Below are 15,538 nucleotides of genomic sequence, written 5' to 3'. Positions count from 1 at the left end.
CCAGGATGGTCTCGATCTCCTGACCTCGTGATCCGCCCGTCTCGGCCTCCCAAAGTGCTGGGATTACAGGCTTGAGCCACCGCGCCCGGCCACTGTAGTGCATTTCTAACCCTGAGTGTGTTTATCCCAGATCGCAAGACCCACAGAAAAGAGTGTGGATACACTCAGTGTACTCAGAGAAGTTATATAGCTATGAGAAGCTGCTCATGCTTAATTAGTTGAATAAGAACCTGCTTCTTTGTAGTTTTGTTGTTTTTTTTTTTTTTCCAAGACAGGGTCTCGCTCTGTCACCCAAGCTGGAGTGCAGTGGCACAAGCTCAGCTTATTGTAACTGCTGCCTCCTGGGTTCAAGCAATTCTTCTCCCTCAGCCTCCTGAGTAGCTGGAATTACAGGAATGTACCACCATGCCTGGCTAAATTTTTTGTATTTTTAGTAGAGATGGGGTTTCACTATGTTGGCCAGGTTGGTCTCGAACTCCTGATCTCAAGTGTTCCGCCCACCTCAGCCTCCCAAAGTGCTGGGATTACAGGTGTGAATCACTGCGCCCAGTCCGTTTATAGTTAGAGTGAATTCATTATTAGGGGGCTGGCCTTCTTATTGGGGTGGAGGTTACAATGTCCATTCTTAAGTTTGAATAATGACAGTCTCAGTGTTTTGTTCCTAAGTTCTTAACAGATGAAGAAACTGATTCTTTGAGCTGTGAGTTAGATGAAGAGCTCATAAAAACCCAGTGTTGGCCAGGTGCGGTGGCTCACGCCTATAATCCCAGCACTTTGGGAGGCCAAGGTGGGTGGATCACTTGAGGCCAGGAGTTCAAGACCAGCCTGGCCAAGATGGTGAAACCCTGTCTGTACTAAAAGTACAGAACATTAGCGGGGCGAGGTGGTATGCATCTGTAGTCCCAGCTACTCGGGAGGCTGAGGCACGAGAATCGCTTGTACTTGAGAGGCGGAGGTTGCAGTGAGCCGAGGTCACACCACTATACTCCAGCCTGAGCAACAAGAGTGAGACTCTGTCTCAAGACAACAGCAACACCACCACCTACCACCACCACTACCACCACCACCACCTGGTATTATAAGTTGGAAGGATGAAAGTAGTTCTACCAGCCAGGTGTGGCAGCTTCCTTTTTCCTGCTTCAGCCTCCCAAGTAGCTGGGATTACAGGCACCCATCACCAAGCCCAGCTAATTTTTGTATTTTTAGTAGAGACGGGGTTTCACCGTGTTGGTCAGGCTAGTCTCAAACTCCTGACCTCAAGTGATCCACCTGCCTTGGCCTCCCAAAGTGCTAGGATTACAGGTGTGAACCACTGTGCCTGGACTGTAATTTTGAATCTGGGATAGACGTATGGAAAATAGGTGTCTGTGGAGTGCTTCAGCCCCAACTTTGAGCATCTAGACTGTAGGAAACATTTGGGCTCCTGGGGAATAAAGGAAGGTGGGAGAACAAGGATGGTGAAAATGAAAGGAGAAATAAGTGCCTCCTGTGCAGCTTGCCTTTCACTAGATTTGCCCCCTTCCCTCTCCCCACACTGTCTGGTTGGGTCTTTTGAGAGCCAGGCTCAGCATTATGTTTTGGGTGGTTTTCTGATGCTGGTCCAGAAACCTTGGGAATGTGCTGAAATGATGAGCTGTGAAGAACCTTAGTTACAGTAGTAACACTAATGCCTTTTTCCTTCTGCATTGAAGATAATGGTGGAACCATGGATCTATTTGGAGGTGCAGATGATATCTCTTCAGGGAGTGATGGAGAAGACAAACCACCTACTCCAGGACAGCCTGTTGTAAGTCAATTACTAACATTAACTTATTCAAGGCCAAGTATAAAGTTTCAAAGGTGAAGAGTCTCCTTTATTCTAAGAAAGGAAGTTGATAACTGAATTCTAGTACAAAAATAAAATGAACAGATGACTTTCTTCATTATGTAGGGAACTCTTGGTTATAAGGGGAATGGAAATAATTGCCAAACGTGAGGTTGGCGTCATGCCTTAGGGGACTGAACTGTGAGGACTTCTGATTTGAGAACCATTGACTTGAATGTTTTTCTTGCTCATGCCAAGAAGTGTCTGCTGTGTTGATAATCTTCTCTGGTTTTAATTGATAGAGTGACTTCATATTAAAGTGTTAATTTCACACTTTTGTTGATGAGTATTTGGAAGATAGATTTATCATAAAGGAGATAGTTTCTTGAACTGAGGTATCCAAATTGATCTTGTTTCCCATTTTGTGTGTGGGTGGGTTCGGATGGGGACTGGTGGCTTCTTTAGTCCTAAAGTGATATCTAATTATGTTTCTTGCACCCCAGAGTAATTAAAGTGTGGAGGTTGAAGGAAGCCATTTCTAAGGTCCCATCAAGCTCCAAACTTCTGATTCTTTCACTAGGATGAAAATGGATTGCCTCAGGATCAACAGGAAGAGGAGCCAATTCCTGAGACCAGAATAGAAGTAGAAATACCCAAAGTAAACACTGATTTAGGAAACGACTTATATTTTGTTAAATTGCCCAACTTTCTCAGTGTAGAGCCCAGGTAAGGAAATCAATTAAAATTTTTTCAGGATGTTGAATAGAAATACATAGAATGTTTATTTTCTTATTTCGCATTGAGTTTACAAATCACAAAAATGGAAAATTGATCATGTATCTCTGAAAAAATTAGTCAAGCACATCCTGAGATAGAAAAAATATGTATTGGTAGGGGAGGCTTTTAATGCTATAACTGTTTTGAGCAGTTTGATACTTTCTTATGAATTAACAGACACCACAGGTCTTCAAGATATTTTTTTAAGTAGTACAACCTTGAAAAGGCTGAAATTGAAAGTGATGAAATTTGCTAGAGAAATGGCAGTGTCCATTGTAGCAACTAATGTTAGTCTAGAAAAGGTGATGATTTTGGACAATTAGACAGTGTTTGATGGGTATTATTTACTAAGTTTATTCAAACTCTTGTGCTTTTAAAATTTTTTTTCCCACAGGCACGATGATGTGGAAAACTAGAGCATATGTTGCCTATTCTTTGGCAGAATTACATAAGAAGAAGAAAAAAGGATATTTTGAATATTTACCCTTGCTTGTACTTTATTTCAAACAATATGTATTAACAACAAGTTTTAAGAAGTAAAATTATTGGCTGGGCATGGTGATTCACGCCTGTAATCCCAGCACTTTGGGAGGCCAAGGTGGGTGGATCACCTGAGGTCGGGAGTTTGAGACCAGCCTGACCAACATGGAGAAACACCCTGTCTCTACTAAAAGTACAAAATTAGCCAGGCATGGTGGCACATTCCTGTAATCCCAGCTACTCGGGAGGCTGAGGCAGGAGAATCGCTTGAACCCGGGAGGTGGAGGTTGCAGTGAGCCGAGATCTTGCCATTGCACTCCAGCCTGGGCAACAAGAGCAAAACTCATCTCCAAAAAAAGAAAAAAGTAAAATTACTACTTCCTTGAAGTTAAGCATGAAGATATTGATCATTATGATTTTTTAAATTATATTATGATTTTTTGATATAATGGTGTTTATTAATAGAGATGTTATTACATAACAGTAATATTCTTTATAAAATATGATTAATAGTTTATTTGGAAAACAATTTGTAGACCTTTTGATCCTCAGTATTATGAAGATGAATTTGAAGATGAAGAAATGCTGGATGAAGAAGGTAGAACCAGGTTAAAATTAAAGGTACCATTTCATGCTTTTTCCTTTTATAAAGTAAAACCTGGAGAACTAACTTGAAACTTGAGCTTTTGAAAGTGATTTTTTTAGGCCGGGCACGGTGGCTCAAGCTTGTAATCCCAGCACTTTGGAAGGCCGAGGTGGGCGGATTACAAGGTCAGGAGATTGAGACCATCCTGGCTAACACGGTGAAACCCCGTCTCTACTAAAAATCCAAAAGATTAGCCGGGCGTGGTGGCGGGTGCCTGTGCTACTCGGGAGGCTGAGGCAGGAGAATGGTGTGAACCTGGGAGGCGGAGCTTCCAGTGAGCTGAAATCCAGCCACTGCATTCCAGCCTGGGAGATAGCGAGACTCCGTCTCAAAAAAAAAAAAAAGAAAGTGATTTTTTCACCTAACACTTCACTATATGGCTGTGTTCTTTTGATTGCTTTTGTTGACTATTAGGAGAAAATTTTATTGTACTAAATTCCCATTAATGCTTCCCTTTGATACCTCATACCATCTGGTCACACTATCCAAGGAGGGCCTCTAATCTTTTAAGTAAGGAGGCTGTAGGTTGAGTAGAAGTTTCATCTTTTTATTTTGAGATACGGTCTTGCTCTGTCATTCAGGCTGGATTACAGCGGTACAAACACAGCCCTTGGCAGCCTCAGTGTCCTGGGTTCAAGTGATCTTCCCATCTCAGCCTCCTGAGTAGCTGGGACTACAGAAAACATGCCACCATGCCCAGCTTTTGTTTTTTTTTTCCCGTAGAGATGAGGTCTTAGCTGTGTTGCCCAGGTTTATCTTGAACTTCTGAGCTCAAGTGATCCTCCCGCCTTGACCTCCCAAATTGTTGGGATTACAGGTGTGATCGCTACTGCACTTGGCCAAGTAGACATTTTAGAATTGAGTTGTACAAGGGAACAAGAGGTGGCTGAATGCATGATACTGAAACCGGAATTACGCATTTTCAGTTCTTAAATCTGAAGGATTTCCCGTAAATTTCTTATTTTCCAGTGGGTATATATATATATTTTTTGAGATGGAGTCTCGCTCTGTCGCCCAGGCTAGAGTGCAATGGCACAATCTTGGCTCACTGCAACCTCTGCCTCCTGGGTTCAAGTGATTCTCCTGCCTCAGCCTCCCAAGTAGCTGAGATTACAGGTGCGCACCACCATGCCCAGCTAATTTTTGTATTTTTAGTAGAGATGGGGTTTCACGATGTTGGCCAGGTTGGTATTGAACTCCTGACCTCAGGTGATCCACCCACCTCGGCCTCCCAAAGTGCTGGGATTACAGGTGTGAGCCACCACACCTGGCCTTGGTACCTTAAATAGTATTAAATTGTTAGAAAGGGATAGTCTGGCATTTTTTAGGCGCTGAATTTTTATATTTTTAATAGTACCATCTCTTCAATGTGGTGGATTAACAACTACCTAAACAACCTTGGTATAAGATGGTTTCTATCCAAAAACTTTTCAGTAGACTTCACTACTCCTCTTAATAGAAATGCAAATCAAATAAGAAAATTGAGATAAACAGATGCCAATAATTTGTTCAAGATCACACAGTCAACAGATATAGTGCTTACACTGTTTTTTTGTTTTTCCTGTCCTCCCTCCATCACCCATCTACTCATCTCTGTTTATTAGCCCATCCATTTATATTATTTCCTTGAGACATGTGGATGTATTGATTTAGGCTTGTATCAATATATCTATTATATTTTTAGACCATGTGATACCAGATGCTAGTATGGGTATCAAACTTCGTAAATAAGGTTGGACATGGTGCCTCATACCTGTAATCCCAGTACCTTGGGAGGCCGAGGTGAGAAGACTGGCCCAGGAGTTTGAGACCAGCCTGAGCAACAGAGAAAGACCTTGTTTCTATTAAAAATTTAAAAAATTAGCCGGCAGAGATGGTGCGTGCCTGTAGTCACAGCTACTCCAGGAGGCTGAGGTGGGAGGATTGCTTGAGCCCAGGAGTTTGAGGCTGCAGTGAGCTGTGATTGTGCCATTGCACTCCAGCCTGTGTGGCACAGCAAGACCCTGTCTCCCAAAAAAAAAAAATTTATAAATATGTATTTCACCCTAAAATTTCAGTGCATCAGACTATAAAATGTTGATGTTTAACATAAACTATTGTCTTAAAACCTTGGTGTATGACAGAAAATAACCCTGGACCCTTATTTTCTTGAGTGATGTTTAAGACTAGGCTGACCAGTCTTAAAGCATGTTGTAGTTAATTATTTAAGAACAAGGAACCATGGAACCAGATACAGCTTATGTACCTCTTTGAGGTTCCCCTGTCTTCAGAAATACTATTATGTGTCCTTCATCCCGATAGATTAGGACCTAGCAATGTGTCCTATTATAGAATAATTACTATTTGAATCACTTTATGTAATAGGAAGCATTTTTTTAGAATGGCTTCTCGATTAATAATGGCCTATTCGTTTTTTTGTTTTGTTTTGTTTTGAGATGGAGTCTTGCTCTGTCGTTGCCCAGGCTGGAGTGCCGTGGTGCAATCTTGGCTCACTGCAACCTCCGCCCCCTGGGTTCAAGCGATTCTCCAGCCACAGCCTCCCGAGTAGCTGGAATTACAGGCACGTGCCACCACACCCGGGTAATTTTTGTGTATTTTAGCAGAGATGGGGTTTCACCATGTTGGCCAGGCAGGTCTTAAACTCCTGACTTCAGGTGAGCTGCCTGCCTCGGCCTCCCAAAGTGTTGGGATTACAGGTGTGAGCCCCCCGCCTGGCGTATTTGTGTATTCATATGTGGCCAACCTATTGTATGAGAGCGAAGACAGGAATAGTGACAGATTGTTTTGTTTACATTCCTTACTAAGGAAAATTTCAAACATACGCCAATATATTAAGAACAGTATAATGAACTCTCTCATGTGCCCGTGACCCACTTCAACAGTCGTCAAGTTAACAATCTTTTGTCATCTCCATATTCCCCACCCCAGCTTCCCCAGACTATTCTGAAACAAATTTCAGGTATGACGTCATATTTAATTCATGAATATTACGGAGTTATTCAGTCAGCATACTTTATAGCTATTTGTGAGGAATAAACAGGGAAAGAAGAAAAACCGGAAGGGGGGATCATTAGGACCCAGTTGCACAGACATTTGCAACTAAGGGAGTGGAGATGCAGACGATCTCCTTGGGACTGGGAGCAGCTGTGTTTAGGATTGACACTGGGGGAACAGGCAGAGGGAAGCATGGTCTTGGCATTGGCAGTTTTCACACTGTTGGCATCTCTCTGTCTGTTGCCAGCTTCATTCTCATTCTTTCTATCTTGTCTGTCCTGTTTTTACTCTTCATTGTCATTTTAGTGGGTTTCCAGGAGGCAGCAGTGATAAACTGCATGCGTTTAGCATGTTGTGTTTTCCTGGAGGTCCCACTGACTTTAATTTCAGTAACAGTGGTTTTCATTTACCAGCTCTGTCTGGTGTTTCTCCACCATGCAGGTAAGATAGGCTCTAAAACTAATGAAATCTGGGGTTTTAATTTTCACAGGGCACTTATTTATCCTTGCTCATATATGGGAAGTTTTTCTCTTTGTGCCAATCGGCAGAGTTTTGGTCTCATTTTCTAGAGTTTTAGCTCTGTGAGAGAACCTGCTTTATATAGGGGTTTCAGTTCAAAATTTCTGCCTCACATGGACTCAAGTTTTATCGCCTGTCCCTTGTAATTCTTACTGTGTCTTAATGTATCTCGGGGTTACTGTACATTTAGTATCTGCCATCTGCTCAAATGCTCTAAGCTTTCTGTGATTCTGATACTGGGAGTTCAGAAATTCACTTAAGCGTATTTTTGCCCAGTTTTAATTTATCCAACATCTCTAGGTGATTAAGAGGGTTTCAGTGTTGTTCATTTTCCCGCCACACATACATCTGTCACCTCTGTATGCTTATCTGTGATTATGTGCCTCTTGAGGAAAAAAAAGATGCATAGAATCATTTAAACTGTAATTTTCTAAGTACTTGTGTTGTGAAACAGGTAGAAAATACTATAAGATGGAGGATACGCCGGGATGAAGAAGGAAATGAAATTAAAGAAAGCAATGCTCGGATAGTCAAGTGGTCAGATGGAAGGTGAGCACAAAATGCCGGAAGGGTATTGACATACCCAGAATGGGTCAGAGGGATCAAGTTTTGAAATACTTTTTATTTTTAAATTTATTATTATTAGTTTTAGAAATGGGATCTCACTCTGTTGCCCATGTTGGAGTGCAGTGACATGATAATAGCTCAGTAGAGCCTCAAACTCCTAGTCCTAAGTGATCCTTCCACCTCCCAAGTAGCTGGGACTACCTGGTGTGTACCACCCTGCAGGGATTATGGAAAAAAAAAAAAAAAAAAAAAGCCTGCGCACGGTGGCTCACGCCTGTAATCCCAGCACTTTGGGAGGCCAAGGCGGGTGGATCACGAGGTCAGGAGTTCAAGACCAGCCTGATCAAGATGGTGAAACCCCGTCTCTACTAAAAATTAGCTGGGTTGGTGGCAGATGCCTGTAATCCCAGGTACTCTCAGGAGGCTGAGGCAGAGAATTCCTTGAACCCAGGAGGCGGAGGTTGCAGTGAGCTGAGATCGCACCACTGCATTCCAGCCTGGGCAGTAGAGCAAGATGCCGTCTCACACACACACGCACAAAAAACCACTTCGTAGACACAGTTCTCCATAAGTTGCTTAGGCTGGTCTTGAACTCCTGGGCTCAAGTGATCCTCCACCTCCCAAAGTGCTGGGATTAAAGGCATCAACCACCGTGCCTGGCCACAAATTGACATTTTAGAAAAATTTTTGTAAAATTTTTTTGTCTTTGTAGTCAGTTTTTCTCATTATGACTTATTTTCTTTCCTTCTGAATTCTATTTAAAGAGAGAGAGCAGCAGTTGAATCACCTGTTTTGTTTTGTTTTGTTTTCCCTTGAGATGGAGTCTTGTCTTATTGCCCAGGCTGGAGTGCAGTGGCACGATCTTGGCTTACTGCAACTCTACTTCCTGGGTTCAAGTAGTTCTCCTGCCTCAGCCTCCTGAGAGCTGAGACTACAAGTGTGTGCCACTACGCCCAGCTGATTTTTGTATTTTTAGTAGAGATGGGGTTTCACTATGTTGGCCAGCCTGGTCTCAAACTCTTGACCTTGTGATCACACCCGCCTCAGTCTCCCAAAGTGCTGGGATTACATGTTTGGGCCACCGTGCCCAGCCTGAATCACCTTTAAGTGAAGTAAGATGGTAGAGTGAAAGCTTTACGACTTTAGTATATGAAATGTTTCTTCTTTCCAGCATGTCCCTGCATTTAGGCAATGAAGTGTTTGATGTGTACAAAGCCCCACTGCAGGGCGACCACAATCATCTTTTTATAAGACAAGGTACTGGTCTACAGGGACAAGCAGTCTTTAAAACGAAACTCACCTTCAGGTAACTGTTATTATTATTATGTATTATTTTTTATGGTAAAAGCAGTGAAACATAGATGTTTCTGTAATGCCTGCCACCTGATTGATGTAACCCCACGGTATGATTCAGCAAGAACCAAGATCTTGTGCATAGTTCTGATGGTTCAAAAGTTATTTTGTCAAATACACTGAAAGTTGCTATTTCTTAGGGAACCAGGTCATGCTAACCAGACTTACAAGAGAATGTCAATGTATTTAATTCCAGTGACTATTATAACTGCCTTGGGTAATGCTTATCTTTAGAGGGGGCACAATAATGTTGGTTATGATTTAGCTTTTTGAAATTGTAAAGGTAAACATACAGGCTTTGGAATCAGTTAGGCTCATATTTGAATTCCGTTTCCACTTGTGTGACCTTGTGCCACTTTCTCAATCTCTTTTTGCCTCAGTTTCCTAAATCTATAAAATAGGATAGTTATATTAACAATATTAATATATTAATACTAATTGAAAGTAATGGCAAAAGCCATAATTACTTTTGCACCAACCTGTAGTATCTAATTAATGTTGCTTGAGCTTATCCATTTATTGCTAGAAGGTGATTGTGCCATACAGTCTTTTTTACTCCAACCTTCTGTTTTTCATTTGTGGAATAAGAATGTCTCAGTGAGCCATAGAATGAAGAAAACTCACAATCTTCCACCTGGTATATGCAGTCGAGTGTCCCTGCCTGTTTTTTCAGGTGACTAGGAAATGGTCACTGGGCTCTTCTGTGACGTGGGTATCACTGGCTCACAAATATATTTGGTAAACAGTCAGACGCTCTTCATTTATTTCCTGGCAGACCTCACTCTACGGACAGTGCCACACATAGAAAGATGACTCTGTCGCTTGCAGATAGGTGTTCAAAGACACAGAAGATTAGAATCTTGCCAATGGCTGGTCGTGATCCTGAATGCCAACGCACAGAAATGATTAAGGTATGTTTGCTAAGCCTTATCCTGGGATTCTTTGTTAATTAGGAAAGTATTTCCCAAAATGCTTGTTCTTCATCTCTTATTGGCCCACCTTTTCCTCTTCCAACCGACATGAATAGGGAGCTGGCTTCATTTCCTCAGCATTCGCCAAACAATGCGTGATGCGGCGATGATAGTAAAACAGACACAGGGCTCAAGTTCTCTCTTCACCAGGCCCTGAGAGTTCAGCAACAAACCAGTGATTGAAATATCTGAATTTTCATGTATAAGTTCAAAGATCATTAAGTCTTCTATGTGTGGGTTAGAATCCATGTCAGAAGTCAGTGGAGATACTAGAGAGTAGTATAAAATAGAGACTAGACCAGGAGTTTGAATGAGAGTGCCTAAAGGAGACTCTGGTAAAGAATAAGACGAGCTTATGAGTTTTTAAGGTCAGTTTGTAACATTCTACCTGGTATATTTTCAAATGTGACCCAACTGTTAATTAGGCACAAGTTTAATTGTTAACTGCTGCTCCAGGGAGTCAGTTTAGGTGTCTGCTGGGCATGGATGGGGTTTCTCAGGCGGGTAGTTTCTCTCTGGGTTAAGTGGCAGCACAGGACACCAGCACGGCTCCCAAGGACACACCTGTGCCAATGCCAGTTGGGCCAGTTAGTGTCAGGGCTCCCTTCTGCTGCTTTACCCTTGTGTTGCCTTCGCTCCTGCAAACCAAACCAGAGGGTCCATGTGGAGCCACAGAGGTGTGATGGGGAACACACACGGGACAGCTGTTATCTTGACCAGACATTACATGCTAGTTGTGATAAAAGTGGGTTCAAGTGGGCACGAAAGTAGCTCCTTTTTAGGTTAAAGAGGTTATTTGCTTCTTTACAGAAAGAAGAAGAACGTTTGAGGGCTTCCATACGTAGGGAATCTCAGCAGCGCCGAATGAGAGAGAAACAGCACCAGCGGGGGCTGAGCGCCAGTTACCTGGAACCTGATCGATATGATGAGGAGGAGGAAGGCGAGGAGTCCATCAGCTTGGCTGCCATTAAAAACCGATATAAAGGGGGCATTCGAGGTGAGTCATGTGTGGAAATTACATTTCATCATTTCGGGATTCTGGACTTCATCCTGGCATTGGATGTAATCTGACTACCAAGTCAATGGACCTTTTTTTTTTTTTTGAGACAGAGTCTCGCTCTGTCATTCAGGCTGTAGTGCAGTGGCGTGATCTCAGCTCACTACATCCTCTGCCTTCCGGGTTCAAGTGATTCTCCTGCCTCAGCCTCCCGAGTAGCTGGGATTACAGGTGTGCACCACCACACCCGGCTAATTTTTGTATTTTCAGTAGAGACGGGGTTTCACCATTGGCCAGGCTGGTCTCAAACTCCTGACCTCAAATGATCTGCCCGCGTTGGCCTCCCAAAGTGCTGGGATTACAGGCGTGAGCCACTGTGCCTGGCCAGGACATTTTTAAAGAACCGGTTGTCATGAGTGATCTTAGTTCATTCAGGTGAGCATGAAAGGTAGAAACTGCTGGTGTTCCCACTTTGGGTTTTATCCCTTGAGCTTCTGCTTTCTGACTTGAGAATCTGTCAATTATATCGGAACTTCTGTCAACTTTTTTTTTTTTTTTTTTTTTTTTTTTTTTTGAGACGGAGTCTCACTCTGTCACCCAGGCTGGAGTACAGTGGCTGGATCTCAGCTCACTGCAAGCTCCGCCTCCCGGGTTCACGCCATTCTCCTGCCTCAGCCTCCCGAGCAGCTGGGACTACAGGCGCCCGCCACCTCGCCCGGCTAGTTTTTTGTATTTTTTAGTAGAGATGGGGTTTCACTGGGTTACCCAGGATGGTCTCTATCTCCTGACCTCGTGATCCGCCCGTCTCGGCCTCCCAAAGTGCTGGGATTACAGGCTTGAGCCATCTGTCAACTTTTTTTTATTACCTAATTGGGAATCAAGAAATTAAAGTATTCTGAAATTATGTGATATTTTCTTTCATTCTTCTTCTACATTTCTCTTTTGTATATTTCCTCCTTTCGCAAGTATCAGTGATTTCTGATGGTTACCGTTTTTTCCACACATACTGAATTTTAGGCAGATGCTCAACACTTGACATGCATCCTCTTTGATCCTCATAACAACATTATGATCTAGTTGCTCTTATTTCCTTGTTCTTATTGCAGAAACTGAGACTTTGAGAGGCTGAATAACTTGCCCAAAGGCACGCAGTTGCTAGGTGGTCAGTTCTTAAACCAAGGTCATCTGATTTCTGAGACATCTGTCCCACCTGGTTCTTACCCAGGGGTTCCCCCAAGCCAGTAGCAAGAAGACGTGCTAAAAAGCGAACTAAGAAGACCTGGCTGGCCTCCTGACCCTGCCCACTCTCATCTCAGTCCTGCCACTTTTTAGTTGTATAACTTCTGAAGAGTTACATAGTCTCCCTTAACTTCTGTTGCCTCATCATGACAAAAACAACCTATTAATAATGGTAGTTAGAACATAAGGTTATTTTGAGGATTACATGATATAATACATTTAAAGTACTTAGCCCAGAGCCTGGCATATAACAAGTAAATTTTCAAAACACCCAAATTTATTTTTCTCTGACTCTCCCATGAAACTCATTTCTCCTTTTCTTGTAGTGACTGCATTTGGTCTGGTGACCAAATTATTACCTACCTATTATTTATTTGGGGGCCACAGTACAGAGACCCTTTCTTGTCAATGCTGATTTCCTATAGAAAAAGATTGAATTGTGTGGAAATAAACCACACAAAATTAAATAAAATTTTAAAATCCAAGGATGCTTTAAGGGAGAGAGGTATGTAACATTCAGGTCACCAGAGATTAAAAATCTAGCACATGAGTCTAGTAGTGCTCAGATCCATACAGTAATCAGATAGACAAGGAGTGGGGACAAAGGCAAGGCTTTGGGTTTTGAGGAGAGGGGCTTGGTCTAAAGTCCTCAGCTCTTATTCTACCCAGAGGTTCACCTGGGCTTGGGCGGTGGAGCAGATGGGTGCCCCTCTGCATCTCTCTTTGAAAGGTCTGCCTGGCAACAAACGGTCTTTACAGGAAACACTTTCTTACCAGGAAAACACTTTCTTGCTTTACCTTCAAAGCTCATTTTGGAATTAACTGTTACCGGTGGAAGAATGTCTCAGGCTTTAATAGTTGACTTTGGAAGAGTAGGGTATCTGCCTCTTTAGACACCTTGCACACAAGCCTTTTTGATCTTTAAAAGTGGTCAGGTTTTTGTATTTTGAGAGGGTAAGTCTGCTTCATTTCAACATATCTAAAATTTATATTTATCTTTAAATCAAAAACTTTAAAATTATTTGGTTCCCCTGGGAGGAAATATACAGAGGGAACTAAAGATATTTATGAGAAGAAAACATTTAAGAATGAATAGGTCACTGTCTTTGAAAGTCACACACAGCTGGGCACAGTGGCTCATGCCTATAATCCCAGCACTTTAGGAGGCTGAAGAAGGAGGATTGCTTGATTCTAAGAGTTCAAGACCAGTCTGTACAACATGGCAAGACCTCATCTCCACTAAAAGGAAAAAAATATTAGCTGGGCATGGGTAGGTAGTGCACACCTGTGGTCCCACCTACTTGGGAGGCTGAGGCAGAAGGATCACCTGAGCCCAGGAGGTCAAGGCTGCATTGAGCCATGATTGTGCCACTTCTTTCCAGCCTGGGCCTCAAAGCAAGACGCTGTCTCAGGAAAAAAAAAAAAGAAAGGTCACTCACAATCTATACTTTTGCTTTCAGAGGAACGAGCCAGAATCTATTCATCAGACAGTGATGAGGGATCAGAAGAAGATAAGGCTCAAAGATTACTCAAAGCAAAGAAACTTACCAGTGATGAGGTAAGACCAAATTTATTCAATTCTAGGGGTTTATCCTGTACTCAGGAGCCAACTGCTTTGAATGAAGAGCTTACAGATCAGGCAGGCACAAATTAGTTGTCTACACACTTCACTGAAATCCAGCGAGATAAATGCAGTAACAAGACAGAGTGCTCCAGAGGAGGGTCTGATACCAGTATTTAGAGAGGTCTTAGAAGGCTGCATGGAGGATGAGACTTCTTGCTGGGTGTTGAAGAGTGATCAGAAACTTGCTGGGCAAACTGTCCTATCTCTGGTAGGTCACTCTGGATAGATGGAAAGGCCTGGAAGAAAAGGTGCAGGTCCCTGACATACCAAGGCTCATCCAAGAGAAAGTGATGGATCATTCAGTGTGGTAGACCAGAGGGTGTATGTCCTTTTTGTAAAAATTCTCAGTATTTTTTTTTATTAGGAAAATAATTCATTCTTGTTTAGAGGTGCTGGCTTATGCCTGTAATCCCAGTATTTTGGGAGGCCTAGGCAGGCAGATAGCTTGAGCTTAGGAGTTTGAGACTAGACTGGGCAACATAGGGAGACCCCATCTCTCCAAAAAAGTACAAAATTAGCTGGGGTAGTGGTGTGTGCCTGTAGTCTCAGCTACCAGAGTCTTGAGGTGGGAGGACTGTTGGGGTGGGAGGACTGTTGAGGTGGGAGGGTTGTTGGGGTGGGAGGATTGTTGAGGCTGCAGTGAGACATGACTGCACCATTGCACTCCAGCTTGGGCAACAGAATGAGACCCTGTCTCAAAAAAAAAAAAAAAGAATTCATTCTTATGTTGGGAAAACATATTTTCTTTTTATTTAGATGAAATAGTATTTGGCCAGGCACGGTGGTTCACGGCTGTAATCCCAGCACTTTGGGAGGCCGAGGCAGGCGGATCACCTGAGGTTGGGAGTTCGAGACTAGCCTGACCAACATGGAGAAACCTTGTCTCCACTAAAAATACAAATTAGCAGGACATGGTGGCACATGCCTGTAATCCCAGCTACTCACAGCCTCAGGAGACTGAGGCAGGAGAATCTCCTGAACCCGGGAGACAGAGGTTGCAGTGAGCTGAGATCGTGCCATTGCACTCCAGCCTGGGCAACAGGAGTGAAACTCCATCTCCAAAAAAAAAAAAAAAAAAAAAGAAAGTATTTGAAATTATGTTGAGTAATAAATTGAAATAAGTTTTCATTTATTATTGACATAATAAATTATTTTAAACAGTATTCTTTTCATATTATAAGAGAATAGGCCCTGAGAATTTTTCTTTTTCTTTCTTTTTAAGACAGTCTCGCTCTGTCACCCAGGCTGGAGCGCAGTGGCGTGACCTCGGCTCACTGCAAGCTCTGCCTCCCAGGTTCACGCCATTCTGCCTCAGCCTCCCGAGTAGCTGGGACTACAGGCGCCCGCCACCACGCCTGGCTAATTTTTTATATTTTTAGTAGAGATGGGGTTTCACCGTGTTAGACAGGATGGTCTCGATCTCCTGATCTCGTGATCTGCCCGCCTCGGCCTCCCAGGGTGTTGGGATTGCAGGCGTGAGCTACCACGCCCAGCCTCTTTTTCTTTTTCTTAATACCCCAGTGAGTATTTAACACCCCACTGGGTGATGTGGAGATACTGAGAAATT

At 42.9% G+C, this 15,538-nt stretch overlaps 1 protein-coding gene across 4 annotated transcripts in view; it reads left to right on the top strand.

Moving 5' to 3' along the window:
* Positions 1–15,538, top strand: part of LEO1 (LEO1 component of Paf1/RNA polymerase II complex) — a 50,145-nt gene that overhangs the window by 15,598 nt on the left and 19,009 nt on the right. For all 4 annotated transcript variants that reach the window (XR_001888017.1, XM_017886146.1, XM_017886148.1 and 1 more), the window contains exons 4-11: positions 1,692–1,786; positions 2,385–2,530; positions 3,598–3,682; positions 7,675–7,769; positions 8,959–9,093; positions 9,916–10,051; positions 10,922–11,108; positions 13,808–13,905. Coding sequence is in view for 3 of the 4 variants with exons in the window: in XM_017886146.1 (XP_017741635.1) it covers positions 1,692–1,786; positions 2,385–2,530; positions 3,598–3,682; positions 7,675–7,769; positions 8,959–9,093; positions 9,916–10,051; positions 10,922–11,108; positions 13,808–13,905 (977 nt within the window). In the remaining variant the exon portion in view is untranslated. The remainder of the gene's footprint in view (positions 1–1,691; positions 1,787–2,384; positions 2,531–3,597; positions 3,683–7,674; positions 7,770–8,958; positions 9,094–9,915; positions 10,052–10,921; positions 11,109–13,807; positions 13,906–15,538) is intronic.

The sequence above is a fragment of the Rhinopithecus bieti genome, unplaced genomic scaffold (assembly GCF_001698545.2).
Source record: "Rhinopithecus bieti isolate Rb0 unplaced genomic scaffold, ASM169854v2 scaffold_14454, whole genome shotgun sequence".
NCBI lineage: Eukaryota > Metazoa > Chordata > Mammalia > Primates > Cercopithecidae > Rhinopithecus > Rhinopithecus bieti.
Note: the sequence above shows the minus strand (reverse complement) of the source record. Positions and strands in the feature narration are given on the sequence as shown.